Source organism: Xyrauchen texanus, chromosome 16, assembly GCF_025860055.1.
Source record: "Xyrauchen texanus isolate HMW12.3.18 chromosome 16, RBS_HiC_50CHRs, whole genome shotgun sequence".
Classification (NCBI taxonomy): domain Eukaryota; kingdom Metazoa; phylum Chordata; class Actinopteri; order Cypriniformes; family Catostomidae; genus Xyrauchen; species Xyrauchen texanus.
Window position 1 is genome coordinate 5,326,799 of NC_068291.1, and position 12,265 is coordinate 5,339,063.

General features: G+C 39.0%; 1 protein-coding gene across 2 annotated transcripts in view; it reads left to right on the top strand.

Annotated features, from left to right (window-relative positions):
• Positions 1 to 12,265, top strand: part of mthfd1b (methylenetetrahydrofolate dehydrogenase (NADP+ dependent) 1b) — a 42,488-nt gene that overhangs the window by 9,418 nt on the left and 20,805 nt on the right. For both annotated transcript variants that reach the window (XM_052145312.1, XM_052145313.1), the window contains exons 3-10: positions 3,115 to 3,174; positions 3,299 to 3,352; positions 4,078 to 4,214; positions 4,350 to 4,450; positions 5,667 to 5,803; positions 7,209 to 7,320; positions 7,538 to 7,665; positions 9,919 to 10,016. In XM_052145312.1, coding sequence (XP_052001272.1) covers positions 3,115 to 3,174; positions 3,299 to 3,352; positions 4,078 to 4,214; positions 4,350 to 4,450; positions 5,667 to 5,803; positions 7,209 to 7,320; positions 7,538 to 7,665; positions 9,919 to 10,016 — 827 coding nt within the window. The remainder of the gene's footprint in view (positions 1 to 3,114; positions 3,175 to 3,298; positions 3,353 to 4,077; positions 4,215 to 4,349; positions 4,451 to 5,666; positions 5,804 to 7,208; positions 7,321 to 7,537; positions 7,666 to 9,918; positions 10,017 to 12,265) is intronic.

Consider the following 12,265-nt stretch of genomic DNA (forward strand, 5'->3'; position numbering starts at 1 on the left):
GAAAAAGAAATTGCAACATTTGCTGCCTTCTGGCCATTTCCATTCAAATGGCCTTTTATCGATAAAAATGGTGTGTTCGATAACGTCATGCCTAAAAAAACGCTTTGTCACGTAGGTTTTGGTTTAGCGCAAAAGAAATCTTTCCTGAAGCCGTTTCCATTCAGGAATGTATTTATCGCTAATTCGCCTCCCAGATGTCCCTAATTTTTTTTCCTCTTAAGTTTGGGTAAAATGGGGAAATTGAGACAATTGAAATGAGTCAGCTTTCTCATTTTAATTAACAAATAAAAACAATCAGAAGAGGAGGAATTGCCCTTCTGATAGGACTGTAATCTTGGTCCTGATGTTGCGCATATCGTGGGTTGGCACCGGTTCCGACCCGAAAGCGGATCGTCATGGCCCTGTTCAACTGCTGGCAAAAGTAGTGGGGGAAACTTTCTGTATGTGATCCGAGGTAAAGATGGTTAGATTTAAAGTATTTAAATGTTTTAATGTTCAAAAGCTTGTTTTCTGAAAGTGAACTCTGCATTGGACAAATAGTTCTGATAGTTTGTAGTCTTGCAGAACATTCTGAGAATGTAATTCAGCCGACTGTTTTCATCTACAGAACAGGGTAAAGCTAATTTAAGTTTGTGTAAAGAAAATATATTGGTACACTTATTCATGCGATTTATCTAATCAGCAATGGTGTGCAGCAGTGTAATGTATAAAATCATGCTGATACAGGTCAGGAGCTTCAGTTAATGTTCACATCATCCATCAGAATTGGTGAAAAATGTGATCTGTGATTTTGAGTGTGGCATGACTTTTTGTGCCAGACAGGCTGTTTGAATATTTCTTTAACTGCTGATCTCCTGGGATTTTCACACACAACATTTTCAAGAGTGTAAAGAAAATGGTTGGGAAAAACAAAAACATCCAGCGAGCAGCAATTCTGTGGGAGAAAATGGCTTGTTAATGACCGAGTTCATAGGAAAAACATCACCTGGTCCTACAAATCTGGATATCAATTTTCTGTTCTTGGCTGACAGAAGTGGAACCAACGTGGTCTTCTGCTGTTGTAGCCCATCTGCCTCAAGGTTCAACATGTTGTGCATTCTGAGATGCTATTCTGCTCTCTACAATTGTACAGAGCGGTTATCAGAGTTACCGTAGCCTTTGTCAGCTCGAACCAGTCTGGCCATTATCCGTTAATCTCTCATCAACAAGGCGTTTTCATCCACAGAACTGCTGCTCGCTGGATGTTTTTTGCTTTTTTGCACTATTCTCTATACACCAGAGACTGTTGCACGTGACAGCCCAGGAGATCAGCAGTTACAGAAATACTCAAACCGTCTGGCACCAACAATCATGCCATCGTCAAGATCACCTTTTTCCACATTCGATGACTGATGTGAACATTAACAAAAGCTCATGGTTTTATACGCTACACTGCTGCCACATGATTGGCTGATTAGATAATCGCATGAGTAAGTAGATGTACAGGTTTTCTAAATAAAGTGGCCAGTGAGTGTATGTTAATATATGCTACATTTAATGCATTATGAACTATAATTATCAATTGTAGATTTATAAATCACCATTAACCTGTAACGCTCTCAAGGTCAGTTCAGGGGAAATGAGGAAATGGGAACCAGCTTACACACTAAAGTAATCGTTTTTTTTTTGTGCCGCTTTTTAGCGTACACGCAACAAATTCAGTAGCTCAAAACAAACTAAAAGCACTCTGTCATTGCTGTCTATGCTTTTCTGTCTCTCTCTCCATCTGCGGTTCTGGCTGCTCTTTATTTCTCTCCAGTTCTTCACTGTAACACAAAACAGATGTTAGAGAGAATTTCCCCCAGGTGTCAATCCTTACCACTCTTCCTCTCCCGGCCTAGCTCTCCTCAGACATCACTCAGCCACGCCCCCATCACCACAAACCAAGATTAATAAATGCTATAAAAATTGTATACTATAATAAAGTTCTGTAAAATGTTATCAAAAATATTGTTTTTTGTTTGCTTTTGATGCATTTATTAATTGTTAACAAGTTAGCCTGTATGTGATAACACAGGATCTGAAGCTTTTCATGCTCAAAATACTGTGAAAGTTTAAAAAAAATTGTCAAATTCATTACACCGCATACTGCAGCACTTGCTAACATGAATATGAATATGAAATGTGCTATGAATGTTCCATTGTCGATACATTCAGCCCTAACTACACTGACGACATCTCCACATTTACTGTACATTTAGCAGCATGGAGCCGAAGCGCACAGGTCTTGTGTCAAATGATCCACACCAGAGAATAACTAGTCATTTGATGAGGTCAAATAAATGGGGCAATAATTCATGTCATGCTGTCTTTGCAATGTTTCCAAGATGACAAGTGCTTTCTTGTTTATTTGTATATTGGTTATGTCCAGAGTCCCTTTTTTCCAAAGATATAACAAATCGGAAATGAAATGTATCCACTTATTAGATGAAAATATTATCTAGACATCGTCATATGAACAAGCAGTAAGTAACGGCACTGCCTGACTGAAGTCTCACAGATCTGAAGTACAACATTATATAAACTTTTCCAGAGACGGTTTAGACTTGTTATGTAGTCTAATGTTGTACTTCATTTAGAGTTGGACATTCATAACTTATAAGATTCACAGAACATATTCACCGCTCTTACTGATGTATTAACTAAAAAGAACCAGCTCGGGGGCTGGGTAGCTCAGCGAATATTGACGTTGACTACCACCCCTGGAGTCGTGAGTTTGAATCCAGGGTGTGCTGAGTGACTCCAGTCAGGTCTCCTAAGCAACCAAATTGGCCCGGTTACTAGGGAGGGTAGAGTCACATGGGTTAACCTCCTCGTGGTCGCTATAATGTGGTTCTGGCTCTCGGTGGGGTGCGTGGCGAGTTGTGCGTTGATGCCGCGGAGAATAGCGTAAAGCCCCCACACGCGCTAGGTCTTCGCGGTAACGCGCTCAAGTGACGTTATAAGATTTGTGTCCTCTGCTGCCCGGATTGAGGCAAGTTACTACGCCACCATGAGGACTTGGAGTGCATTGACAAAGTTTTAAAAAAAACATTTTTGTTAGCCAACTATTTGGATGTTGATTGTCTGTTGTAGGTGGGAGACAGAGAGGACTCAAACCTTTACATTAGGATGAAGTTGAAAGCTGCTGCTGAGGTAAAGCCACACCCACTGTTCTAGAGTATAGGCACTGTAGCTAGCTTCACCTTTGTTTATACATTTTACATTTCAATTAAAGGTATTGAATATGCAGGTACTGACTAATTCTCTTGGTTTTAAGGTTGGGATCAATGCTTTTCATGTGAAGCTACCTCAGACTGCTACTGAAAATGAGGTACAGTATATCGGCAAGATTTCCCAAAAAGCTTTTAAATAGTTTTTAAGCTTAGAATGGCAGTATGCCATTTACATGAGATTTGGAATCATTGGGTTATTCTCTGGTTTTGACATCAAAACGTAAACGTGCATACAACACGTGCACATTGGATAAGCGAGCAGAATGCTGGAAAAGGTGTTTACATGCAATGTTGATTTAATGGGCATCAATCTACAGCAGTGTTTCTCAAACTTTTTTTAAATCAGACATTGCAAGTGCCACCTTCTTACCGCCATAGAAAATTAAAAATTGTATTTGTTTGCATTATTATTATTATTATTATTATTATTATTATTATTATTATTATATTGTTGTTTTGTGAAAGTATTACTTTGCGAGAGTTAAGCAAAGCTCTTCACCAATAGCGTGGGGCTTGCATGCTTTAGCAATCAACAGGCTTCCTGAATACAAAGATTCTTGCGCTTTGGTCACAACAGTTACTGTACTTTTTATTGTGGGCTTGTTTTGATTTAACATGTTCAATTTCCACTTGCCACCCGGGGGCGCTTCCACAGTTTGAGAACCACTGATCTACAGTATTTGTGCTGATCAGTTTATACTTCAATTATTTAGGACCTTAACCAATAAAAGTGACCTTACTGGCTAATGCATAATCGGTGTAAGATGTAAACGTGCTCACTGTTTAAGATTGACTGTTTTGCTGCTGTCACACACTCTTTAAGGTCTTGCGCAGTGTTATTGATGTCAATGAGGACTCCAGTGTTCATGGGCTCATAGTGCAGCTGCCTCTCGACTCTATCCACACTATTAATACAGAGATGGTTATCAACACAGTGTCTCCAGAGAAAGATGTGGATGGGTATGCTAAAGAGAATTGAAGCTTTCTGAAGTTTTAATGTTTGTATTATGGCATTATTGATGAATGTGCAAAATTCAAATTGCTTTAATTGTAATTGTGGTGTTTTGATGTTTGATGTGTGCTGCTTTGCTTTAGTTTGACCAGCATTAATGCAGGGAAACTGGCACGTGGTGATCTTGGTGACTGTTTTATCCCATGTACTCCTAATGGATGTATGGAGCTCATCAAACAAACAGGTGAGACACACCCCAGTGTAGATTTGAGTGTAAGATATATATGGACTTTGGAGTAGTTCACCCAAAAAGATGAATATTGTGTCTTTGGTGTACTGATACCATCCTTTTGTGAATTTATTTTTGTAAAATGAAGTGCTGCATAACAGAAGGGAGATATTGGTTAAATATTATACAATTACTATTGATTTATTATTATTATTATTATACGTAGTAGTGGTTTTACAGTGAACATACATTTTTCCCATTTAAATTGAGCTTTTATTTTGAAGCCTTTTTCAGTTCCTGTGTTCTTGATGGTCGCTACGTGACCCACTGTGATTATGAAACTGCGAAAGGCTGCTATTTAATTAAATAAAAATGTGGTCTATGTCCCTCACACTATAAAGTAGATTAACGCTCTGCTCGCTGTCATATGCTACAAACAAGGCATGCTGTGCTCATGATGGTATTTTCAGTGTATGAGCTAAGAATCTCTAAAAGGTATGAGCACTTTGTGTCCTTATGTCTGCGTAACACTGGCTCACACATTCACAAGCTCACTTTTGAAGTGCGCAGCACATGCAAACTATATATTTATCTCATTAAATTGCAGCCCTTGCGTTTTAATAATGTCACTAGGACATAATGTGATTTGAATTTGTGCACTGTTTACGTAATCGGACCATTTTTATGAGCTTGAGTACAAGTACATGAGCGCTCTCAGACCCGATTCCGACCAGTATCTGTATCAGTACATCTCTAATTCTCATTCTTTACTCTTCCATGGAACACAAAAATTAGACTTTTGGAAGAATATCCTGGCTTCTCTTTTCCATTAAACAAAAGTGAAAGAGAACAGGGGCTGTCAAACTTAAAAATCACAAAACACCTTATAAAAGTAGTCCATATGACTCATGCATGAATATGAATGTTATAATCCAAGTAATACGATAGCTTTATGCAAGACTGAATTTCATTATTCACTGAAAATCTTGATGTCAGCTTAAATCTCTTGAGTTTATGAAAGTTGTAGTATATCGTATTTAGAGTCTTTTTGATCTTTTGATTAAATTTGTTTATCCTGTTCATCTTTTGGGCCTTGTTTTCCAAAACCGTCGTTAACCCAAATATATCATAGATCTAAAAAAAAAAATAATAAATCACAGCTATGGTAATGCAAAATGTTATTTGATGATAGTAATTAAGGATTTATATTCATTCAATATCTTTTGTCCAGGTGTGTCTTTGGCGGGAAAAAGGGCTGTGGTGATTGGCCGCAGTAAGATTGTGGGCGCGCCAATGCACGACCTTCTCCTGTGGAATCACGCTACTGTAACAACCTGTCATTCAAAGACTACAGACCTGGCCTCTGAGGTATTGCTTTATTTTGTGGTCCTTTTTTGTTACATTTCTGCCCTCTGATTTGAGCTACTGAAGAAGGAATTGTGGAGATACCTTCTCTCAGTCTATAGATGTATCTCACTGAGGGGGTTTGACAGAAGCCCTGAAGGGCAAGGTGGAAAAAATGGTTAGTGTCTTCCAGGGATTAGAAACAATTTTTTCGTTTTAGTTCATTCAGAGCTTTCCGGTTACTACAATAAAGTCTTATCATTTAAAAACAACACACTGCCTTTGTTTTATTTTATTTGAATATCTGAAACGATTTAGTATGAGATGATCTCAAAAAAAGAATAAATCGGCATGGACAAATACATTTTTACAGCTCTGTATGTGCCTTTTTAACATTAGACTAGATGGTTAAAAGTTACTGGGAACTGTTGAGGAGATGGAGAATGAAAAGTGCAAGGAGTTTTATTTACTTATTTATTTTTTCTCCCCTATTTGGCATGCCCAATTCCCAATGTGCTCTAGGTCCTCATGGTGGCGTATCCACGTCAATCCGTGCAACTTATCACGTGGCTTGTTGAGCACGCTACCACGGAGACCTAGCGCATGTCGACGCTTCACGCTATTCTCTCTACACCACAGAGAGCGAGAACCACATTATAGCGACCATGAGGAGGTTAACCCAATGTGACTCTACCCACCCTAGCAACCGGGGTAATCGGTTCTTAGGAAGCCTGAATGGAGTCACTCGGCACGCCCTGGATTCGAATTTGCGACTCCAGGTGTGGTAGTTGGCGTCTTTACTATCTGAGCTACCCAGGCCCCCAGAATTTTTTCCAGACTAATCTACACTATGCCCCATGATGACAAGGCAAAAATCTGAGTTTTGATATCTTTGCAAATGTATTAAAAAAGAAAAAACTGAAATATAATATTGACATATTCAGAACCGTTGCTATGACACTTGAAATTTAGCTCTGGTGTATCCCATTTCTCTGAATCATCTTTGAGATGTTTCAACACTTCAAATGGAGTACACCTGTGGCAAACTTAATTGATTGGACATAATTTGAAAAAGCTCATACCTGTCTATATAAGGTCTCACAGCTGAAAATGCATATCAGAGCAAAAATCATGAGGTCAAATGAACTGACGGGATGTGTCGAGGCACATTCTAAATGCAATTTATATCCTGATAAATATCTATATCGAACTATATGAAAAAGAATATTGTGATAATATTTTTGGCCATATCGGCCAGCCCTACAATGAACCGTATGTCCAAAGATCAAGGAAAATGGTATGCCTCATTTCATCATGAGTTCTTTAAAAGTGGAAGATTTCTTTGATTTGTGATGTTACTAGTTAAATGGCAGTTGAAGTGAGAGCTATGATACCTCCGTATTAGTGAAAGAACATTGCTGTTTTTTAGGTGGGAAAAGCAGACATCCTGGTTACTGGGATTGGTAAAGCGGAGATGGTTCGGGGAGAGTGGCTGAAGAATGGAGCTGTGGTCATTGACTGCGGTATTAACACTATTCCAGGTGTGTATGTTGAACTTGCATGTGCATTTCTGTCTACCATGTGTATGTTTAACAAAAGCCGGTTTTATGTTAGATGCTTCTACGTTTGGCAATCAATGAATCTCAGACAGCAGTAGACTAAATTAATGAATGAATCTTAACTAGACAGCAGTTAACTAATTAGAGAAGAGAGTCAGTCTTTAATTCTATTTTTAAATTAATATACATCACATCTCAGACAGCACCAGACCCAGTGGGAAGAGAGTGGTTGGAGACGTTCACTATGACTCTGCTAAAGCTCAAGCAGCGTTTATCACACCTGTGCCTGGAGGAGTTGGCCCAATGACTGTAGCCATGCTCATGCAGGTACATTATTCCTGTTCCATGAAGATCACACATTGTTACAATTACTACGGTCTATTGTTACTATCTTTTATATCAATAATGTTTTTTGTTGTGTTGTCTACTCTTTTTAGGGATTCAAGCACAGAAGGTGCTGGAACCACATTGTATTTGTAATTATTTTCTTATTAGGGGCTAAGTGCAGTTCTTTTCAAAATTCATACTGAATTTGGCATGTGTCATCTAGGAGCACTCGTGGAAGTTTTTAGATTGACCAAAGTGTTCTCATATACCGCTTCAACAAATTCAGCGCACGCCACAGAAGCTGTGAAGCTATATCTTGACATTTAGCATATTATTACTTTTTAAACGTCATAGCCATCATGCCTTGAAGTTACCTGAGCAGTTTTGGCTAAGCACCTCCTATTGGTCAAGAAATATGAAAAATTTATATTTTTGCTGTAAGTAGTGCTGTCAGTTGTTTAAATGTTTTTATTGTGATTTAATCACATAATGTTCTGAATTAATTGCAGATTTTGGAAGTGTTGAAATTTGACACTATATATTATTTTCTGGTCAAAATACATTTATTTCCAGCTTAGAAAATAAAATGTAACATATTGCTTTATTATCATTTTTCCAAACAAAGCTTTCCACAGTACAAAGATAGAAATGCACTAAAATGGCACCAATTTGAGTAACCTTAAATGATTCCCAAAGTCTAACAGGAAGTGAAAAAATTGAAAGAACTAGTCCTTATTTTCATTGCAATGGGCAATAAATCTCTTAAACTCCACAATCTGCCATTGGACTTTGCTATCCACTTGCCTACAGAATTAGTGAAGCTGCATTAATGATTCGTTTCAGGGCATCAATGCCAGTGCTGCTTTGAACTTCACATGAAGGGCGCTTGCAAACAAAAATGTCTCATTCTGCGTTTTGGTGATAGTTAAGACTTTGTGTTTCTGTGGTAATTAAAATGCACCTTATATAGACTTAAAATACTTGATTTCTATCACAAGGTGTGTGTGTGTGTGTGTGTGTGTGTGTGTGTGTGTGTGTGTGTGTGTGTGTGTGTGTGTGTGTGTGTGTGTTGACAGAACATAATGGGTCAACTAGCGTGTTACGAGAGTACCACCCATAAAATGGGACCGTCACTTTATGCTAAGGTTGTAAGCTCCCCTTGGTAGAAGGGCTCTGGTGTGTTTTGAAGTGTGCATCAGTGTAATGGCTCCAGTCAGACACTTTGTAAATGTCATAGCCATCATTCCCTGAGGTAACCGGAGCGGTTTTGGCACTCCGCCACCTATTGGTCAAGAAATGTGAAAAATTGCTTATGTCTGCGTCGTTTGGCTTATAACATATTAATTCCTTTAGGCATACAGAGTAAAATGATACCCAATGCTCCTATGTTAGCCATATTGGGCATCAAACCTTATGAATTTTTTGAAATGCTGTATTTTACAAACGTTTAGCGCATTGTTACAAATCTTGGTACGTGTAATCAACATGATGCCCTAAATGTACCTGAAATGTTTGGGGCCACCTAGTGAACAATGTATTATTAAATGTTTAAAAATGCTTAACAACCAATTTGATTAATTTGACTAATCTCAAGTCTAGTCTCTTTACATTCCTCAGTTGATCCTCAGATCAGCTTTCAGACCAAGCTGGGAAAAAGTCTAAATAAACCGTTGGTGCTAAAAGGGCTGCCCACAGACATACTGATAGATGGGTACTCTTGCTCATGTGATATTGCATTAATTTTATATTATACGCTGTAGTAAAAAATTTTTTCTACATTCTTCCATTTCTTTGCTCTCCGATGAAATCCACGAGCGCTTAAGTGCTTATTTTACAGTAGCTTTTCAAGAGCTGCTATGAGTGCCGTCTGCGGTGTGGGTCAGTGAGATGTCCGAGTTAATTTTGAGTGCTCATATAATGTAATAACGTTGGAAAATGAGACTCTCAAATGTGGAGTTCATGGCATTTAAAATTCCCTTATTTATTAAGTAAAATGTTACTGGAATTTGAAGTACACAATCACGGATTTCTTAAATAACCTCGATCAAGTGATTTTTTTAATTATCGCAACAGGCCTATTTTAAAAATAATTCACAAGTTTCTGTTCAGAAAGTTTACGCAAAGTACCTGGTCTATATCTACAGTTGAGTGCACAAGTTTGCATAACCCTTTTGTGTTCACACACCTGTTGCAAAATGTATACAAATGTGAGATAAAAGTTCTCACTGTATTCACTTTTCTTTTTTTCCTCAGAACACTGTTCTGAGTGCCAAACGTTTCCTTCAAGCACAAGAACCTGGGAAGTGGAACATACATTTCACCAAACTCAACCTGCAACGACCTGTTCCAAGGTTTGGTTAATTTTTCATTTTGTTCATTTTGACTAAACCAACTGTGCTAATGACAAAACAAAAGTGTTGGCGACAGCCACATCAATAGCCATGTTTCCACGATCTGGTCAAATTAGGGCTTCATTTGGATGCCAGTTGCATTACCACTGTTACTTTCGGGGCTTCATGGTGCCTTCTCGGGGCCAACAGCACCTTTGGCCTGCTGATTACCGTAATTTCCAGACTATAAGCCGCAACTTTTTTCCCACGCTTTGAACCTCGCGGCTTAAACATGATGCGGCTAATATATGGATTTTTCCCGCTTTCAAATTTTATTTAAAAAAAAATTACAAATTCTGTGACGTGCTCAGTTTTTTGGCGGCATGAATCTTTCATTAGACCAATGATTTGCTGAACGGGTTATGGTCAAACAACTTTTTTGTTTACTGTTTAGATTAAATCGAGTGCGCTCAAACTTCCCATCATTCTGATTACGGTAGTCATTTTGTCACCCTCATCATGGCAAAGACACGGAGAAATGCATATGATGCAGCTTTCAAGTTGAAGGCGATTGATTTGGCTGTTGGAAAAGGAAATAGAGCTGCTGCACGGGAGACGTTGGAAACAGCAGCGTGAGGAATTGACTCAGTGCAAAAAGACAACTAAAGCTGAGGCTATTCAACTCCGACACCGAAGGAGATGACTTCAGTGGTTTCATGTGCACAAGAGGAGGAAGATAGTGACCAATGACTTTCTTGCTAGGCTACTGTTTACTGCTAATTTTTTATTTTTTGTTACAAGCAGTGTGTGGCAGCGGGCTGTGGTCAAGCGCCCGTCCGGGAGAGAAAAGCGGTAAGGGCGCTTACACCTGAGCTAAATTATGTCTAACACCGGTGTCTAATTTCAGTAAGCGTGGGGAGAGCGGCATAAAAAGGCAGCAGAGAGAGTGTGAGTGAGTGAGTGACAGACAGACAGAAACACGTCAGTCTAGTGTTGGCGCATAGAAGACCAAGAATTGAGAAACTTTATAAAATTGATTGGAAACATTGCTGTGGCCATTAAAAGCCTTACCTGGAACGTCAAGTGCCCTGCTTCACGTGTCCTTCTTGGGAAAACTGTCACACTGGCACCAGTGTGACAGTTTTCAGCACTTGATGTAAGCGCCCTTACCGCTTTTCTCTCCCGGACGGGCGCTTGACCACGCCCCCGCTGCCACACCGGGTTTCGTTAAAGCTTATTTATTTTTCTTACAAGCCGTGTTTCGTTAAAGCCTGTGTAAAGTTCATTTGTTTCAATGTACCGGTAGGCACCTGCGGCTTATAGACAGGTGCGGCTTATTTATGTTCAAAATAATATATATTTTTTTAAATTCAGTGGGTGTGGCTTATATTCAGGTGCGCTCAATACGGTACCCTTGGGCCAAAGAAGGCCAACATGAGGTGGGGTCAATCTCAAAGGTGGAGTTTTGCTGAGTCAGGTCTCGCTTTCCACCAAGCAAAGACCAAAATAAGTAAACAAACAGCAGCTTAAGTCTCCATGTTCATTTCAAGGGCTATCAAGTCTCCAGAGTCTGATACCTCAGCTTGAGCTTCCCTCATGCTTGAGAAATGGGCATATTAATGGCAGGTTTTAGGGCAACTCTGGGGCGCTATTTGCCCGATGGTGGGAATGCAGATTGATTTTTGGTCTCTGGGCTCGAGGTCTGAGGTTTTGGCCCCAGCGGACCAGCTAATATCCCTGACACGCATTGACTCGATAGTGGAAATGTGTCTAATGAAGTGGCTAATTTAACGATCGCAAGATCCCCATTGAGATAAGTGTGACCGTGCCTTAACTGCACTGGCAGATTTTTTTTCACTTGTTTTTTGTTTGTTTTGTACTTTAAATGCAAGTTTATTTTGTCTTATTGTCTTACAGCACTGTGAGGTTTTTTTTTTTTTTCCACTTGTTTAGAGAATCTTTCTTTCATATACAGTCTAAGACTATGTCCACACTAATGTGTTTAGAGGGTTACTTTAAGCTTAAACACTTAAAGTTTAAAATGCAACAAATAAACAGAAATTATACATGTAGTACTCCTGCTTTGACTTTCTCACATTTTAATTATATAATTTCCCAGTAGTTCAGTTTATCATTTGATGTGACATTGCTCACTCATAGTGTGGGGCAAGTTGCACCTATGGCCCTGTTATATAGATGCTTGAATATTAGATTTATTTGTTTGACCTTTTCCTTGTTTGGAGAAGTGGATGTGGATCTTAACCCACTCT